General features: G+C 47.0%; 1 protein-coding gene across 1 annotated transcript in view; it reads left to right on the plus strand.

Annotated features, from left to right (window-relative positions):
• The first annotated feature begins 17,284 nt into the window (after nucleotides 1–17,284).
• HS3ST3A1 (heparan sulfate-glucosamine 3-sulfotransferase 3A1) overlaps nucleotides 17,285–19,450 on the plus strand; it is a 104,909-nt gene continuing 102,743 nt past the window's right edge. The window contains exon 1 of the mRNA XM_039227356.1: nucleotides 17,285–17,883. Within this exon, the coding sequence (XP_039083287.1) occupies nucleotides 17,285–17,883 (599 nt within the window). The remainder of the gene's footprint in view (nucleotides 17,884–19,450) is intronic.

The following is a 19,450-nucleotide window of genomic DNA, read 5'->3' on the forward strand; positions in this document are numbered from 1 at the left end:
TCGACAACATTTGCTATCACCGATGTTTTTACTCTGCTAATTGGATGAGGCCACCCCGTAATTCATTCCATGCATTTCACTGCTCTCCAGTAGCAATTTCTACTCCTCATTGATCAGAAGAGTCAAAAAGATAAATCTGCCCCCGCAGTTTTATTCTCTCCTGACTTGGGAATCTTCATAAAAATTCTCGGGATCAGGTGTGTTCACCAGAACAGTCTCTGAGGCAGCTCTAGGGGCAGAATCGAGCCTTATTCCCCTGCCCTGATCTGATTGAGTCAGGTTTCCTCTCTTTATCTTTCTTTTTTTTTTTTTTTAATTGATGAATTTGAGAATGGGAAAGAGGTAAGTTGTTTCTTCAGTTTTACTCATTTCTTCAGGGATTGGGAAAGAGATTTTCTGTGAAGGCCTTTCGATTCTAAGGCAGAAAATCTAGTTGATTTTTTTTCTACGAATGCAATATTCTCTTGATCCTCACTGGTGATGTTAAATTTACTTTTTGAAAAGGGTTTTTACAGCTGTTTCCTGTGTTAACCATTTTATCTCCAATACTGTTTCTTCTTTTTTTAAAGCTTATTTATGTGTTTTGAGAGAGAGAGCGAGCGAGCGAGCAGGAGTGGGAGAGGAGCAGAGCAAGAACGAGGGAGAGAGAATCCCAAGCAGGCTCTGCACTGTCAGCACAGAACCCGGCTTGGGGGTCACACAAACCAAACCATAAGATCATGACCTGAGCGGAAATCGAATTGGATGCTTAACGACCCTTAACTGACTGAGCCATCCAGACACCCCTGTTTCTCCTTCTAATGCAACTAAGTATCAGTCTGTCTTGATGGTTCAAATCATGTTAAACTGAAGGTCATTACTGGTATTTGCTGTCGTGTAACTTACAAAAACTGCAGTTTCATATCTGGTAAGTCGTTAGGAATCTCTGTTTTTCCACCAACGCTTTTCTCTATCGTTTGGCCACCAATGGGGGTCAGGAGCTGCTGCCAGGTGGGGGTGGGCTGACCCCTTCGTGAACCAGAGCCTCCAGGGTTTCCACTGCAAGTAGCTGCGGGTGCAAGCAAAGGAGGAAGAGGGTTCAGCGTCATTTCCCATTTCATCATCCTGGTGAGTTGCCCTTCACTTTTTGAACCCACTTGTTCACTGTGGCATTAGGACCACATGAGACCACTCTCACCCCTGAATCTGTTTCTCCTACACCATTTTGGACAGCATTTGGCTTCACATAACTATTTTTCTGTCCTGCAACATTTCTGGTCTCCTTGTTACATTATTTCTCCCCCTCCCCCCCCACACCCACCCCTTCAGATAATTGATTCACTTTGAGTGGGTGAAAACATGGATGGATGTACTATTTTCCTCCTTGATCTCATTTCTTGTGAATGACTTTAAGGATTCATTACTGATTCCAAAAAATCCGAGGGGTTCTTAATATAACAACGGCAGAAAAAATTTTAATGGTCTCCAGATCTGAAATGCCGTATGGATAATTTCGATATTATTCTCAAGAAATAGTTAACCCATAGATTATTTCTACTCTCGCAGAGCACTTAAAGGTCTCCAAAGTTTTCATGTCATTTTAGAAAGCCAGCTTAATCATACTAAAACACCTGACAAAATTGAACACAGAGAAAGGAGGCCTTTCAAATGACTATAGATGAAAGCAAATAAAACCGTAGCAGAAAACAGACGATAGCAAAATAAAATAATAGCAATACCACATTCCCAAGGGAGTGAATGTGAGTACATTTCAGCATTAAAGTGTTGTACCATGAAATGTTACTAGTTCACAAAAAAAAACCCAAATAAACAAAACAAAACAAAACCCAAGTATCTTAGTATCTGTAAAAGTCCCAAACAAAAAATCCAAACCATTTATAATTAATGTGTTTTTTTAATTTTGAAATATTTTTAAAGTAGGTTTCACATTAGCACAGAGCCCAATGTAGGACTTGAACTCATGACCCGGAGATCAAGACCAGAGCTGAGATTAGAGTCAGACACTTAACCAACTGAGCCACGCAGGTGCCCCCTCGATGTGTATTTTTAATATTAGAAATAAAGCTAATTCTTTAATAAGATGAAGAATCCAAGTGGAAAAAAGAACAAATGTCATACTTAAAGATCAAACAATAGAAGCATTTCACTAATAACACAAGCAGAAGAAAGATATCTGATATGTTTACTGGTATTTCATATTATTTTTACAGTTTAAAAAAAAATTTTAGCCTTTAATTATTTTTGAGAGATAGAGAAAGAGTGTGAGGGGCGGGGGGGAGGGAGGTACAGAGAGAGAGGGAGACGCAGAATCTGAAGCAGGCTCCAGGCTCTGAACTGTCAGCACAAAGCCTGATGCAGGGCTCGAACTTGCAGACTGTGAGATCATGACCTGAGCCGAAGTCGAATGCTCAACCGACTGAGCCACCCAGGAGCTCCTATTTTTAGTTTTAACCAACGCATTATGGAAAGAAAAATGAAAGAGTTAGATTTTGGGGAAAGAGGATTTAAAATTTTTTATCAACTAGAGGGGCACCTGGGTGGCTCAGTAGATTAAGTGGCTCTGGTCATGATCTCAAGGTTTGTAAGTTTGAACCCCACATCAGGCTCTCTGCTGTCAGTGCAGAACCTGCTTCGGATCCTCTGTCCCCGTCTCTCTCTGCCCCTCCCCTGCTTGTGCTCTCTCTCTCTCTCTCTCTCTCTCCTTCCCTCTCAAAAGTAAATTAAAAGTAAAAATAATTTAAAGATTTTGTATCAACTAGAAAGTAGGAATTGTCTACTGAAAACATTGAAGGTAATAGGTGTGTCCAGGAAAGGTGCCAGTTACTAAATATATATAGAAAAGCTCATAGCCTGCTTAGAGTCAGGGGGGAAAATCATGAGGATATCAAGGGGGAAAGATTCATTCACACAATAGTCATTTATCTAAATCGCTTAGGATCAACCACAGCAAACAAAGCAGGACTTTTATGAAAACAATGAAAAATTTTCCCGTGTCGTACTGTATAATAAGGCATTCCATGTTCTTTAAAGGCGTTATAATATATTATAAATATGTGAATTCCCTCCCCCCCCACAATCAATAAATGTAATGAAAGTCCAATGAAAATGTAAGCAGCATGTTTTGAGGGTGACTGATCCCATAAGCCTAAAATTTGGGGGCGAATAACCATGTGAGAATAATCCAGACATTTGGAAATGATAGCATTTGGAGTCTTTGAGTGAAAGCCTATAATAAATACTATGACAATAATGTGTGGTTCTGATGACACTGACAGATCGATGGACTGAAATAAGACGTCCCAAGAGAGATTCAAGTATGTATCAATTTAAATACAAGATAAATGTGTTGATTCACATCAGCGAGAAAAGAATAGGTATTAGAAAAACTAGTTCATCATTTGGAAAGAAACAAGTTAGATGGTTCCTTTATTACAAACAGAGAAATCGATTAGGTAGGAGGTTACTCAGAGGATCTCTTTCTTGGTCTCTCTCTAGTCTCACTCTAGCTCCCCGTTTATAAACAAAAACAAAGAGACCTAATCATATCCAAGCAAAGAAGGGGCTGTTTTTAAAATCACTAGATAACCATGTTGAAAAACATTATTTTGTCCTGTGTAATGGGCCTTAAAAAGTCACATTCTTATATAGGCTGCCATGTGAGTTATTCTAGATCCTTTACAAGGCTGCCACCTGTGTCAGAGGTCAAGCCATAAAAAGCATAGAGGTGACCTTGGGCGTCTAGTGTTTAATTAGTAAAAATAAGCATTTTCTTTGCGGCCTCAGCTAATATTATTCCAGCAGTTAAAGGGCAGAATGCTAAAGAGAATCGGCGACCAGATGGATAAAACGGTCCCTTACCCGCAGAGAAGTGACATTGGCAAAATTGGTCTCTGATTCTCTCTCTCTCTCTCTCTGTCTCTATCTCTCCCCTTTCTTTCCTAGAAAGACTGCAAGAATTAGGGAGGCACTCAGGGATGCAAGAAAATCAACTTCCCATCTTTCCCAGGAAATGAGAATGATAAGAATGAGCGGAAGCTTCCAGAGCAGAAAGCTCGTGGGAGTTCTATACCAGAGGACATTTCTGGGACACCTACAGGTATGAAGAAGATACAGCAACGCGCTTCTGAGCTATGCAGCTTAGGGCAGGCTTCCTAGTCTTTGGGCCTCCACTTCTCCATCTGTCAAATACAGGTAATAAAACCTCTCCAGGGGCCGCGTGAGGGTAGAGCGAAAGCCTAGCTGCAAGGCACTTAACGCAGGCTAGGAGCTCGTCAGTGTTAGCTGTTGTTATGAAACTAATTGCATTGACACATGTTTATTGTGCTTTGAATTGTATCCTCCCAAAAGAGACGTTCAAGTCCTGGTCCTTAATACCTATGAATGTGATCTTACTTAAAAATAGGGTCTTCGCAGCTGTAATTAATATTTACATTAAAACAAAGTCATACTGGGTTAAGGCGGGCCTTCAGACTAATCACTGGCCTCCCGATAAGAAGAAATGTGCTGAGGGGAAGTGGCCTTGTGATATAATTGAGGCAGAAATTGGAGCCAAGCATCTACATGCCAAGAACGCCAAGAATTAGTGCAACCACCAGAAGCTGGAAAGAGGCAAGGAAGGACCCTTCCCTAGGGCTTATGGAGGGAACATGGCTCTGCGGACACCTTCTTTTGGACTTTCAGTCTCCAGAACTGAGAAAGTAGTGTTCTATTGTCCAAAACCACCCAGTTGGTGGTAGTTCATTATGGCGGCCTTAGAAAAATAATACAGCGCGTACTACTTAATCCTGCGCTTTTTGTGCTTAATGATATGACTGAGAAAGCTATATTATTGTGCAGAAAATAATAGATGGAACTAAAATGAAAAATAAAAACCATCTCCAGAAAGATGTGCTACCTGTGGGTGTTTTAAGGTACTCCTTCCAGGTTCTCATGGGAAAACCAAGCATAAGGATGTATGCCTATGTCAGTGAGCACCACAGACACAAAAATCTCTGGCTGGGAAATCAGGTGCAAAGAAGAACTCTCTTGTGCTTTTGAAAACTGAACTGAGTCTCCATTCAAATGCCCAGCTTCCTAAGTGGTAGAAATGTAATCTCGGTCCATTCTGGGTCATCTCAGGGTCCCTCCCTGCTCCTCTCCCCCCTGCACCCTTATCTAATCTGTCTCCTCCCACCCAGTATCTCCTGCTTGGTCTTAGAGAGTGCCAAGACTTCATATTGAATCTGGGTTTGGCTATTGTTACCCAGCCCTACCCGTCTTCTGTCACTAGTCCGTGCCTGTCACAGTGATGTGTGTGTGTGTTTTAAGTTTATTTATTTATTTTTGAGAGAGGCAGAGACAGCTTGAGCTGGGGTGGGGGGGGGGCGGAGAGAGAACCCCAAGCAGGCTCTGAGCCATCAGCACAGAGCCTGATGCGGGGCTCGAACTTACAAAACCATGAGACCGTGACCTGAGCTGAGATCAAGAGTCACTCACTTATGGGCGCCTGGACAGCTCCATCAGTTCAGCTCAGGTCATGATCTCACGGTTGGTGAGAGGGAGGCCCACATCGGGCTTGATCTCACGGTTGGTGAGAGGGAGGCCCACATCGGGCTCTGTGCTGGCAGCTCAGAGCCTGGAGCCTGCTTCGGACTCTGTGTCTCCCTCTTTATGCCTCTCTCCTGCTCGTGTTTTGTCTCTCTCTCTAGAATAAATAGACATTAAAAAAATTAAAAAGAAAAGAAGAGTCAGACCCTTAATCCACCGAGCCACCCAGGTAGCACTGTTTTTCTTTTTTTTTTTTTTTTTTTTGTAAACAGTTGTGTTTCATGCCTTGTTTCAGACTGCCACGCTTCTCCAGACTTCACTCCCTCGTCCACACCCTGCTCCCTCTCCGTTATTTTCAGACCTTTCTCCAGGCCTCCAGAGCTCCGAGGGGCCCCTAAAGAGTTGTTATGGGTGCTTAGGGCTAAGGAGCACCACAGCCCTTCTTTTCTGCTCTCAGACACTTGCCCCTTCCCTGAAGCCTCCTTGGGGACTAAGATCCAAGTCTCCTTTGCTCTCAGATGACCATACTTAGTCTATGTCTCTCCTTCCACTCGTAGGGAACATATACCTTGGAGTAGAAGAGACAGGACACTGGCTTCTGCTCAGAAAACACCAGCATGTCACTCTTGGCCTTTCCCTCTCATGTATCTCCCTCTCTCACAACTCAAAGAAGAATTTTAAATCGCCTACAGAGGTGGGGACCCAAGGAAACTCACCCAGACTCCCCTTACATTTCGGATTTGATATTTACACCCTACATCCTTCTAAAGTTCATTTCAAAGATTAACGTAATTTTTATCTGCTATGAACAGTGTATGATATCTTTAAAATAAAATAAATGACCTAAATTACAATAAAACAAAAAATCCACACACACACACACACACAAAAACATGGACTCAGTGTCTTCTATGTTCAGAAAAGACATGGAATAAGTAATTGCATGACCCTCAATGAATCGACTTTTAGCTCTACCTTACTTATTTAAACAGGACCCAGCTGGGGCGCCTGGGTGACTCAGCTGGTTGGGTGTCTGACTTTGACTCAGGTCATGATCTCACGGTCAGTGAGTTCGAGCCCCCCGTCGGGGTCTGGGCTGACAGCTCAGAGCCTGGAGCCTGCTTCCGATTCTGTGTCTCCCTCTCTCTCTGCCTCTCCCTGGCTCACGCTCTGTTCTCTCTACCTCTTGAATAAACAGTTAAAAAAATTAAAAAATAAATAAATAAACAGGACCCAGTTTTTCAGTGAACAGTTGTTCCTTCTGATGCTTTATTATTATTATTTATTATTATTATACCCAAGAGATATTGAAAACCGGGATGGTTAGTCTACTGAAAAAAATGTCTCCCCCCATTTGCATGCTAATTCAGTTGTTGATAGGGTATCTTTGAAAACCTGCCCCCGTTTCTTTCATATGTGAAATGATTGACTCAGGACAGAAGCAAGAAGCACGAGGAAATCTTTATGTAATTATCAATCTTTCCAATTATTTTTGGCCAAATCAATAATTCATGAAAATTGCCATTTGTCAAGTCCTTAGTTAAAGCCCTGTCCCTTGGTGGGGCGGTGGGCCCCTGGAGAAATAATAGAACAAAGAAAACCCCAGACACTTGGTGACATGTCCACCACCCGGTCTCAAAGTAAGCCAAGCCCTCACTTCATGCAGCTGAGGCCCCGGCACGTTCACAAAACATGTGTCCTCTGAGGCTCCTGACAATAGCAAGTGCTATACAGTTTAGGATTGTATTTCTTGATGCGTGTTCCTCGGAACAATGAACGTTACTAGATAGGACATGGGCAAAGGGAGTCTGGTATAAAAGGCTTAAAACGTGGAATTAGGCACAATTTTACTGTCTTCTTTACTGAAAAGTCATCTCAGAGACTAGACTCTGCTAATATGGAACAGGAAGGCTCTTCCTAGGTCATATTCTTATTATGGTCCTGTCATAATTTTTATTTGTTTCTCGATCTGGAACAACCACCTTGCTCATCACCATCTGCAAAAATCATAGTCTTTCTTCAATGAGGTCCTTCTAAATTCCACTTACTTTGGAAATTCCTGGTCATCTCTCTATTGGATCTGAATTCTCAATAACTCACAGCTTGATAATAATAAATTGTTACTCATCAACTCACTTGTGGTTGAGAAAGCAATTTTTCCCCTGGTGTGACATTAGTGAGAACCATCCTTGATTTGCGTAACGGGCAGAAGAGTCGTTTCAAGGCTGCTTCAACTTCTCGTGGGACCTGAGTTGAGACCCAGACGGTATCTTCAGTTCGGAACGGGACTTGACCCCTCCATCCCTGCTTGGCCACTTGACTGCTACCCACCCAACCCCATTGCTTCGTCCTACTAGTACATCTCCAAGTAGACTTAGAGAGAGAAACCGGCATCCTGACTGTAGAGGCCAAAGCCAACTGGCAAGAACACATCAGACCAGCTATGGAAGAGCCAATTCAATAGCAATACTTGAGAGTGGATCCCGACGTCTGCTATTCCTTTGGCTGCTGAATCGGCTCCATCATGTTTCTTGCTCTGTAAGATATTTTAGAAGTTCTCTTTGTATCTGTACCTTCTACCAGCATTGCGGTTTGGGATTCTATGATTCTATAGCTAATATCCAACTATAGCTTCTTTACTAGGTTGTCTGCTATAAGCTTTGCTAATGTATCCACCGTAAGCTTTACTAATGTATCCAGAATCTGGTTCTCAGAGTCTTCTAAAATGCTACCTTTATTATTCCTGGGGCTGAGAACAAGAATTTGGGAATTTGCATTTGAGGTCTGAAGATCCTGGATCTCCTTTTTCTCTCTTTATTTCTGTCTGTTTGGATTTTTAAAAAGTCCAAGTGTCCAAGAACAGGAAGTTCTATGCCCCAAGCAGGAACGTACCAACCCTCTATTGTCTTCATATTGTTGTGATTGAAAGAAGTTCTGAGAAGCAAAAGGTGTCCATTTTTTAATGATAAAGCTTTTAGAAACTGTATGGGAATGTTGCACATGTAGAATTCAAAGCAACAGGTATATCTGTTGCATAAGAGGCATCAACTAGATTTCAAAGGCTAACATGCTTATAGTAAAAAAAAAAATTAGCAATGTGTTAAACCTCTCATTGGGCAAATACAAAGACAATTCATTTTATTATTTAAACATTTTTTTAATGTTTGTTTATTTTTGAGAGAGAGATGGAGCACAAGCAGGGGAGGGGCAGGGAGAGAGGGAGACACAGAATCCGAAGCAGGCTCCAGGCTGCGAGGTGTCAGCACAGAGCCTGACACAGGGCTTGAACCCACAAATCACCAGATCATGACCTGAGCCGAAGTCGGATGCTCAAACGACTGAGCCACCCAGGCGCCTTAATACAGAGACATTTTAAAATATCAGAATTAGGGGCGCCTGAGTGGCTTGGTCAGTTAAGCATCCGACTCTTGGTTTCTGCTCGTGTCATGATCTCACGGTTTCATGAGTTCGAGCCCCACATTGGGCTCTGTGCTGGCATCATGGCGCCTGCTTGGGATTCTCTCTCTCCCTTTCTCTCTGCCTCTCCCTTGTTCATGCCATCTTTGTCTCTCTCAAAGTAAGTAAACTTTAAAAATAAAATAAAATGTCAGAATTAGTTTACTGCGTTAGAGCTACACTTTCTGGAGTCAGGCTAGATGGTGAACAGTTCAGGCCCGGCTGGTGTGTGCGGGCCAAAGAGCAGGTACAATCCATCAGTCAGGTACCTGCGGTAACTCCTGGTAGATCTCAATGGTGAGCGCGCATGGGATAGGCTGGGGTCATTAATAAGATCGCTGGTGGGATGGTCTGATCAGCTGGCAAGAAAGTCTCTATGGTGGAATAGGAAACCAGATCTGATGATATTGAGGCTGGAAGGCCACCCTAAAATATCAAAGAACGTTGGAAAGAGCAGAATTCACTCCACTGTAGAGATGAATCAGGGTCTCAGAGCAAGTTTCCTGGAATCGATCTCCCTCCCTGGTTCACCTTTGTATTCCCGTGTTGACCTCAAATGTCCCCCCTCACGGAGGAAAGCTAGGGCAAGGGCACAAATTGTCCAGTCATTCCGGCAAAGCCTTGTCATTGAAGGACTCTGCGTGCGGCTTATTTCCCCAAATTTTGGAAAACCAGATGCTACACACTGAAAGATGTATCACTCTGACATTGAAAGCCAAGGGGTGAGCTTAATCGTGTTGGGATTTTACGGCATGAGTGTAAGAAGGAGTTTTTGCCTAGAGGAAGACATAGGTGCTGTTTTTAGAAAAGGGGAAGATGGGCATTCTAGACGTCCACATTGACAGCCGCCCATATCTGGTCTGAATTGTTAACACTTAGGGCAGAAAGTACCTCTTCCCAGGACCTCTCACGGGTCAAAGGGAAACGTCATCCTGAAGACATTCAGCACCCATATGAGTGAGTGCTGTTGACACTGATCAACATGCTTTCTCCCAAAAACACCGTGCTGCCATCGGACGTGAAGCTGTCACATGGAATTATGTCCCTGCAATGGTTACCATGTGGATGACGTCTCCTGGAATTCATTAAGGTGGGGACAGCCTGCACATCGAAAGCCTGACCCACAGTTGATACTCCTTTATCTTTGCCTTCCCCCTTGTGATGAACCAGGGCTTTTTTCGAGGCTGTTTTTGACCGAAGTTGATCCTTTTGGGTCTCCAGGATAATTCTTAGATGCAAAATGTCTGATGCAAGTCTTGAGAGGGAGAGAGCTGAAGATAACAGAAGCCTCAGGTGAGAACATGAAGCAAAGAAGGAAAATGGCGTCTTATCTGGTAACTTCGTTCTCAGGAATAGTGAGTCTCCTAAAGAAAAGACAGGAACGCGTTGTTAAATAGGGACTAAATTAAATGCAGAAGCCAAAGACAGGTTCTGAGGCTCCTAAAATCACTCTCCTGCTTCTAGGAAACTTAAGTTAATCGATTAGGGGTGCCTGAGTGGCTCAGTTGGTTAAGCAGTCGAAGTGTCCGACTTGGGCTCAGGTCACGATCTCAATTTGTGAGTCCGAGCCCTATATTGGGCTCTGTGCTGACAGCTCAGAGCCTGGAGCCTGCTTCGGATTCTGTGTCTCCCTCTCTCTCTGCCCCTCCACCGTGCATGCTCCGTCTCTCTCAAAAAATAAACATTCAAAAAAAGTTAATTGATTAATAGAAACACTTTGTTGGGGCTAAAATAAGTATAAATCAAGATTTGGTCGCAGTTACTTATTCAACATTTATTGGCTGGCCGTTCTGACCGCCACATTGGTACTTTCTCCCTCTGATCCAACCTATCAGGCCCCCACCCCCAGCCAATTCCTCAGGACCCATTTTGAAATCTACCCCCTCCTAATTTCTAGCTGATTATTTATTGCCACAATGGGTCTGTTCTAACAGGAATCGGTCACTGAGCTGGAATGCTGCCCTCCAGTCTCGTCGCTGCTGAGAAAGCTTTCTCTGGGAGAAATCTTCCTAAAAAGACCAAGAGTTAGCCTGTCGATTTCCACAGATACCCAATAAAAGTATAAACTCTCAAGAAAAATCACACGAGGCCCTTGGATCTGGTTCCTGTTTTCTTCTCTGTCGTCATTTCCTGTGTTCTTTCTAGCTTTCCTCCAGTGACTTCTCCAGGCCAAGCCCACGTATCATTGATGCTGAAATGAGAGAGTTTACAATACTCAGTGCTCTCTCTTGACTTGGCCTTTCTGCGAGGTGCTCTCGGCCTGGAATGCCCAGCTCCATTCTTCCCTGGGCCCATTTGCTGGTCACCAAATCTTTACTGGCCATCTCCTTGCACCAGTTGATAGGCTAGATGTCCGCGTGCACTACTGAGTAATGGCCTTGGGCTCCTCAGAATGCTTATGGTCTAAGGGGGAGGCATAGCATAAACACAGATCTGTAACGTTACAAACCCTCTTAGAGTCTGTTGGGAAGACAGCCCGGGACTGAGAGCATCCGTGCCAGGAGACTTGATCAATGTTGGGGTGAGGGATGGACACAGAAGGCGTCGTTAAAGATGTGCTCCAGCTGATAGCTGACAGGTGAAGGGGATGCGTATTATAGGTAGAGGCATCAGGGATCCTGAGACGGAAAGGGGAGCACATAGCCAAGAACTAAAAATGAATCTGGTGAACATGTAGCCAAATGTCGGGTCCTTCAGTAGAACACAGTGCAAATTTGCCTTCTAAGGAGTGTGTGGGTGTCGTGTCTCGTTAAGATTATACACTCTTAGGGCTCATGTGTTCCCATTTGCAGGACATACTCTGCTCTCCCAGATCCATTTTACTGCCCGTTGTGGCCCCAGGAGGAGGGTGACCATCTATTACATCTATGGGATCCCAAGCTCTCTGGCTTCCATGTTGGTGTGGCCAGTGGGGTTGGAAAGATGTGTGAGGAAGGCCGGGAGTGTAGTACAGACAGGACAGGAATGGGGCAATGGAGGGCCATATGGATGTCTTCTGGGGTAAGGGGAGGTAACAGAGGTCCGGTGAAGTACCCAGATTCTTTGAGCAGGACCATTTGTGTGTTTATACACATCAGTTAGGCTCATTATTCTAGCTGGCCGAAAGATGCTCTCTGTATTCTACACAAAGCTAGAAAGTCTTAGTATTTTTGAAGAATTGTCTATCTCTATCATCTACATCTATCTACCATCTAGCTATTATCTATCTCTCTCTCTATATATATATATGTGTGTGTGTATATATATATATATCTTTATCTGTCATCTATCTCATCTATTCTTCTTTTCAAAAAAATTTTTTTAATGTTTTGTTTATTTTTGAGAGAGAGAGAGACATCGTGAGCAGGGGAGGGTCAGAGAGAGAGGGAGACATAGAATCTGAAACAGGCTCCAGGCTCTGATCTGTCAGCACAGAGCCCAATGCGGGGCTCGATCCCATGAACCGTGAGATCATGACCTGAGCCGAAGTCAGACGCTTAATCGACTGAGCCACCCAGGCGCCCCTATCTCATCTATTTATTTTTCTATCTATCTCATATATATATCTACATACTCTCTCTATATGTATTTATCTCTGTAGAGAACTTATTTATATAACATAACATAGAAATATATATAAATAATGTATATTATACATAAATAACTAGCCAGTATATTAATCATGGTCATTTCTGGGCCAAAAAATTTAGAAATTTTGGGTATGATATGATTCATTCTTTATACTTTATTGTGTATTGCATTTTTAAAGTTTCTTTTTATTTATTTTGAGAGAGACAGACAAGGAGGGAGCAGAAGCAGGGAAGGGGCAGAGAGAGAGAATCTCAAGCAGGCTCAGTATTCTTAGTGCAGAGCCCCCTGCGGGTCTCAAACTCATAAACGGTGAGGTCATGCCCGGGGCCAAAATCAAAGAATCAGACGCTCAAGGGACTAAGCCACCAGGAGCCCCTGTGTATGCATTTTTTAAACAGCTTCAATGATTGCTCCTGGGGCAGGCAGGAGAAAGTCATTTTAAAAAAGAATCCTCACCTTAAAATGTAAATCTTCTGCGCAGAGGTGTCACGTGAGAGAAGGTAGGTAAATCCCCTGTAGAGCAGAGCAAATGGGTTTTTGAGATCCAGGGCTGGGACAGGTCTGAGATAAGATGCCAGGCAAGGAAGCTGGAGCAGGGGTGAGTGCCCACAGAGAAAAGGAAGGAAGCTGGAAGTCCCCAAACATGAATCCCGTCTATTTCACACACACACACACACACACACGCACACACATGCACACACACACACGCACACACACACACCGCCCTCCCAGTACAAGCCCAGCTTCTGTGGCAGCAAATGATTTTCCTATCAGAAGGTGACCTCTTTCAAGGAGTGGCTATACACTCTGCCGAGGAAGGATAGGAGAAAGAGGCAAATAAGAAATTGCAACTAAATTCATTGTGTTTGTTTCCATGGCCATTTTTTTCTCTTTCAGAGTACCCCCCCACGCCCCCTGCTAATGATTAGCCAGAATTATTTTCCGTTCTAACAAATGCATCTGAGTGGATCAAAGAAAAAGCATTTCCTAGACTTGTGGAGTGGGACTCTCACAAATGTTAACCAGAAACTTTAATCAGTCTTCTCCATGTTTTTTCCTGATGAGACGTAATGCCACATACGTACCCCTGCTGTTTGGTCAAAGATCTTTCTTTTCCCGACTGTTTCCCTGAGATAGTCATTGCCTTATGGATCTGGGTCTCAGAAATAAAGCTTGCTTCCTTTCCTCTGCGAAGAGCTTCCTCCAAGGACTTTTTCCTTCTAGGCTTTTTCTTTAATGTCTATTTAGAAGAGAAAGCGAGAGAGAGCAAGAGAGCATGCGTGGAGGAGGGGCAGGGCGGGGAGGGGGGAGAGAGAGAGAGAATGATAGAATCTTAAGCAGACTCCGTCCTCAGTGCAGAGCCTGATGGGCGCTGGATCTCAGGAACCTTGAGATCATGACTTGAGCTGAAACTGAGTCAGACGCTTAACCAACTGAGCCACCCAGGCACCCCCCATTCTGGGTTTTGATGATCTCTTCTTTCCCCTCAGTCCTTTATACTTAAGGGTCGCAACATCCCCATATTTTGGCCTTTGCCTTACCCACTCCTTTGTAAACACATCTTTTGTAATTAAAGCCTCCAGGAGTTATACTAATTTGAATGTGCTGTTTCCTGTTTACACTCTGAAAGATACACCCCTCTCCCCAAAAATAACATCTCTATTGTTGCTACCCAGCACAGCAGCCACTACCCACCTGTGGATATTGAGCATCTTAAATGTGGCTAGTTCTATAAAGAGACGCTGGGAATGTAAGATATACACAGGATTCTGAAGCCTTGATACCTAGGGAATGCATATAAATAACCTCAATCAGTGTTATATTGACTACATGTGAAAATCACACATTTAGATATATCAGAGATATTACTAAGACTGATTTCACCTGTTTTTTTACCTTTGTATGATGGCTATTAGAAATTTTAAAATTACCTTTAAGACTTGTATTTGTGGCTCATAATTTATTATTTTGAATGTTTTTTCTTTGAGAGAGAGAGCGAGAGAGTGTGCACGAGTGAGAGAAGGGCAGAGAGAGGGAGACAGAGAATCCCAATCAGGCTCTGTGCTGTTTGCCCTGAGCCCTATGGGACTCGAACATACAAACTGTGAGCTCAGGACCTGTACTGAAACCATGAGTCAGACGGTTAACCCACTGAGGCACCTGGGCGCCCTGGAACTTAGATTTCTAAGTACAGAGCTGATCCCGAAACTGTGTCTCCTACGTAGGGCAGGTCTTTAATAGCAGCCTAAAGAAAATACCTATGTTTGAAATGTGAAAGGAGAAACACACGATATTGTTTCCTGTTGGAGCCAGAAGGGAATTTGGAGACCATCATTTTCCCAAGGAGCTAACCAAGTATTATCTGTCAGGATTTGCGAGACTGTATATGCTTTCAGACTAACTTTAAAATGGTCTTTAATTTTGCCTTTTTTTTTCCCCCCTGCAAATCAGACTGAAATATCTAGAGAAAAAGTTCAAAATATAGTAAAGCTCAGGACAGCATTAAAACCGAAGTGGTATGTCGATATCCAATTTTAGGACACAAAGAGACATCGGACCTTGGCGTTCATCCTTGTAAAAGTTCATTGCTTTAAGGCATCAGAAGCTAATAAGCTCTTGGCTCGTTCGTGGAACAGGTTGGGATTGGTACTTGGTAAACATGAAACCCTGTCTAGCCAGCCACAGATACCCCAGCTCCACCCAGAAGAGTCAGAATCACTAGAAGGTTCTGGAGGTCTTCGCCGACTTCCACCTTGGGGGTCAAATAGAGCACGCGGCGCAGGAAGGCAGGCAGAGGAAGGGTGGAAAGTCCCAGCAATGGGCCGCAGAATTCCCTGGAAGGCTCGGGACGCTGTGGCTGCTACGCGGCCGGGTTAGCACCCAGGGGCCCAGAGAGCTGCCTCGGTAACTCACACGGGCTGGGGCCGAGCCGCCAGGCTGCCTCCCACTCTGCCGGGCGTCCAGCCGAGACCAGGAAGCTAAGAAATCCGCAACAAATCGGAATGGAATTAAAAAAACAAAAACAAAAACCACCACCTCATGCACGTTCCACGGGCCACCTCCCTCCATTTACACAGCAAGGTGATTTGTACCCCTTCCTGATCTAGTCTCAGAGGGGCGCGTGAAGAGGATATAGGGTCAGGGGGGGCAAGAGAAAGAGGAAACCGCTGTTTATGGAACGCAATTTAACCCCTTTACCCGGCCGCGCGCGCACGCGCGCGCGCGCAAACACACACAGTAGTACAAACAACATAAAAACGTTTCCTGCATCAAAAGCTGGACATATGGATTTGGAATCGGAGCTGATTCCCCCCCCCACCCCCCCCCCCCAGAAAAAAACCCTCCTTGATTCGTTTATTGGCTCACTTCCTAAGAGGTGGCTCCTTTCTAGGTCCGGGGAAGTCTCGATCATCCTACAGGAATACAAGACAAAACAATCAAAAGCAAAGACGGAACACTGCCGACGGGAGAAAAGGGCTCGCTCTCGGCCCGCAGCGGACACTGGAGCGGGTGCAGGTCGGAGCTGCTGGGAGGAATTCGGATCGCCCGAGACAACGGGGGCGTGGCGTGCCGCGCGCTGCGCGCAACTGAAGCCCACAAACTTCCAAGGGGCCGGGGAGGTCGAAGGGGGCGGGGCGGGGGGGGGAAGGGCGTAGGGACCTAGGCCGGAGCGAGGAGGTCGGGGGTGCGATGGGCTGAGCGGAGTCTGAGAGGTAGCTCGCCGGGTGGAAGTCAGGCCGCCGGGGATCCGGCCGGTCCTAGCTGTCAGTCAGACTCTCCCAGAGCCCCCCCCTCGCTCGCCGGAAAGGGGGCGAGGCTGCAGCGGTGCGGGGAGGCGGGGAGGGCGGAGTGGGGAAGGGGCGTCGCCCCGGTCGCCCCCGCCCTCTCCGATGTCATTGGGCCGACGCTGCGGGGTCCGCGCCACCTTTCCTCCATCCCACCCGGTCCGCCCGGCTGCGTCCGTCCGGCGGCTGGCGCGGCCCGGGCCGCTGACGTCACTGCCAAGTTTGCTGCCCTCCGCGCCCCACGTGCGGCGGCGGCGACTGCCCGGAGGCGGCGGGGGAGCGTCTGCGAGCGCAGTGGCCGCGGCCGCTGACAGGTCCCGCGCGGCCCGGCTCCGGCACGCCGCTCCCAGGTGGGGACCGAGAGCAGTTTGGAGCAGCCGGGAGCGCACGGAGAGGGGCGCACGACTCGGCGCGGGCTTCTGGCTCCCGCCAGGGCAGAGGGACGCGGCGGGGCCTCGCAGCGGGGCGCTGACGCCGCGCCCCGGCGGCCACGGGCACGAAGGAAAGCACCGTCGCGCGCCGCTGTCTGCAGCGCAAGGAGCTCCGCGGCCCCGGGGCCTCGAGTCTCTTTCCCGAGACCGAGCGAGGGACGCACGATCGCTGAGCAGGGATCCGCGCCGAGAGGCCGCTCGGGGCCGGGGCTGAGACGCACGCCTTCGCCGCCGCCAGGACTCCCCGTTCCGGCGACTTTTGGGCAAGCGGAGCGCAGAGCGCGTCCCCAAAGCTCCGGACTCGGGCGAGTCTGAGACGATGGTTTCTTAAGCACGGCACCACGTCCCCCTCCCGCCCCCTCGACCGGACGCCGGGATCGCGCGCGGGGCGCCCGGGGCTCCGTCCCCGCCGGGGCAGCGCGCACGGCCGCAGGGGCGCGCGGGCGGTGCGGGCGCCCCCGGCGGAGTCCCGGCCTAGCATGGCCCGCGCGCCGCCCGACGTCGCCTCCGGCTAGGATGGCCCCTCCGGGCCCGGCCGGCGCCCCCCCCACCTCGGCCGAGCCGCTGTCCCGGAGCATCTTCCGGAAGTTCTTGCTGATGCTCTGCTCCCTGCTCACGTCCCTTTACGTCTTCTACTGCCTGGCCGAGCGCTGCCAGACCCTGGCGGGCCCCGTGGTGGGGCCGTCGGGCGGCGGCGAGGAGGCGGGGGCCCCGGGGCGCGGCGCCCTGGCGGGAGGCCCGCGGGAGCTGGCGGTGTGGCCCGCGGCGGCGCAGAGGAAACGGCTCCTGCAGCGACAGCAGCGGCGGAGGCGCCGGCCGCCCGCGCCACGCGACGACGGCCAGGAGGCGGCCTGGGAAGAGGAGCCCCCGGGCCTGGCCGGGGGTCCCGGCGGCTCCGGGGCCGGGAGCAGCGCGCCCGAGGCCCCGCCGGGGACCCTGGCCCTGCTGCTGCACGAGGGCAGCAAGCAGCTGCCGCAGGCCATCATCATCGGGGTGAAGAAGGGCGGCACGCGGGCGCTGCTGGAGTTCCTGCGCGTGCACCCCGACGTGCGCGCCGTGGGCGCCGAGCCCCACTTCTTCGACCGCAGCTACGACAAGGGCCTCGCCTGGTACCGGTGAGCTGGCGCGGCGCGCGGCCCCGAGGCAGCCGGCGCTTCGGGTGGGCGGGGTGGGGGGACCCCCCCCGCACCTCCCTCCCCATTTTCTGCAGAAGGCAGAGAGTCAACAGTAGTTGTACTTGAGTCGAGGGGTCTGGTTCCCCACCGTGCCTTCTGCTTGCAGGGACGTAGGTGTTGAGGGGGGCGGTGGGAGGGACCTTTTGGCCTTAATGACTTTTAATTTAGTCCTTGGGATTTCCTTTCCCTCCAACAGCCAATCTCCGCTTTTTCTCCGGCTCTGCGAAAGTATCCCTGTTGTTGGCTAAAGGTGGGGGGAGTGGGGGAAGGTACTTCTTAAGTTAGAAACCTGTTCATCGGTTATTAGGCGTGTAGCCTAGTCCATGCCTTTCCCAAAAAAGCCTGATTTTATTTCTTTTTTATCCGCTGAGCAGTCCCCTGTCGCTCACGCTTGGTCTCTGCCATCAGATAATCATTGCCCTTGACCCTTTGCCAGATCATTGTCCTGGGTGGTAAGTAATCTGGAGGCTTTGAGTAAAAGTGTCGAGAACCAGAGTTTAGGTAGTTGGGAAATACTACGTCCGGCCAAGTGCCAGCAGCTTTTAAGGAAGGGCTTCCTGGATAATAACTTCTGTTTGGTGTGAGGAATGAATTTTGGAAAGTGTTTTCCCTATTTAAAGGGAAAAGTGCCGAGTCTTGGACCTGATTGAAACTTTTCTACAGATCTTCAAGCACTTCTTTTTACAAATGAGGTGGCCATTTTTTTTTAAAGATGAAAGGGGGTAAATAGGGACATTGGTTACATTGTGACCCCCCCCCAGTAAAGTTTAGGAAACAAGTCTGATTCAGATCTTAATCTGAAATTTGCCAGTCTTCCCAAATTTAGACTACCTCCAATAGTGGAAACGGCCAAAGTCCAGTAAATCCAAGGGTCACCTGGATTTTGTTTGCCATAAAATATTGGCCTCTTCTCTTTCCTTTGAGAACAACAAGAAATCATGTGGCCAGAATTTTCATTTTTTAAAGTGTAACCTAGTTCATTAAGTATGCATCCTTTTCGTTATTTTAATAGGAACAACACTGCAAGTTATAACCCAATTCAGATATATTTCAAAAGTCTGCTAAGTAAATAATTCATCTCCAAAACACAAATGAACATGATCGGACAAGTTTATTTACTTGAGGGGTCATGCATACCCTCAGATTGATTTCGGGAGCCGAATTTACAGTAACCCCACTCATGAGAAAACATTCGGTCTTAAAGTCAAGTTCAAACATTAGACGCTTTTAAGCAGTAACTTTCCATTTGTCAGAAAGAAAAACAAACAACGTCCCCTTAATACAGAATATATATCATTGACAATCATCAGCCACTTAAAAAATCCCCTTGTGTTTCTGACATTTATGTTGTATCCTCTGGGAAGTTCTTATAAAAATGACCTGTTGAATCTGGAAACAACCGGTCCTTCTTTCTAGCACAAAGACGTCTCTGTTTTTTCCATCAAGGACACAAGAAAGAAGTGATTAAAGACCCCTAGAACTCTTTCTTATCTGTAGCCGTTTGCAT

The sequence above is a fragment of the Hyaena hyaena genome, unplaced genomic scaffold (genome assembly GCF_003009895.1).
Source record: "Hyaena hyaena isolate Hyena2069 unplaced genomic scaffold, ASM300989v1 scaffold_27, whole genome shotgun sequence".
In the NCBI taxonomy this organism is placed as follows: domain Eukaryota; kingdom Metazoa; phylum Chordata; class Mammalia; order Carnivora; family Hyaenidae; genus Hyaena; species Hyaena hyaena.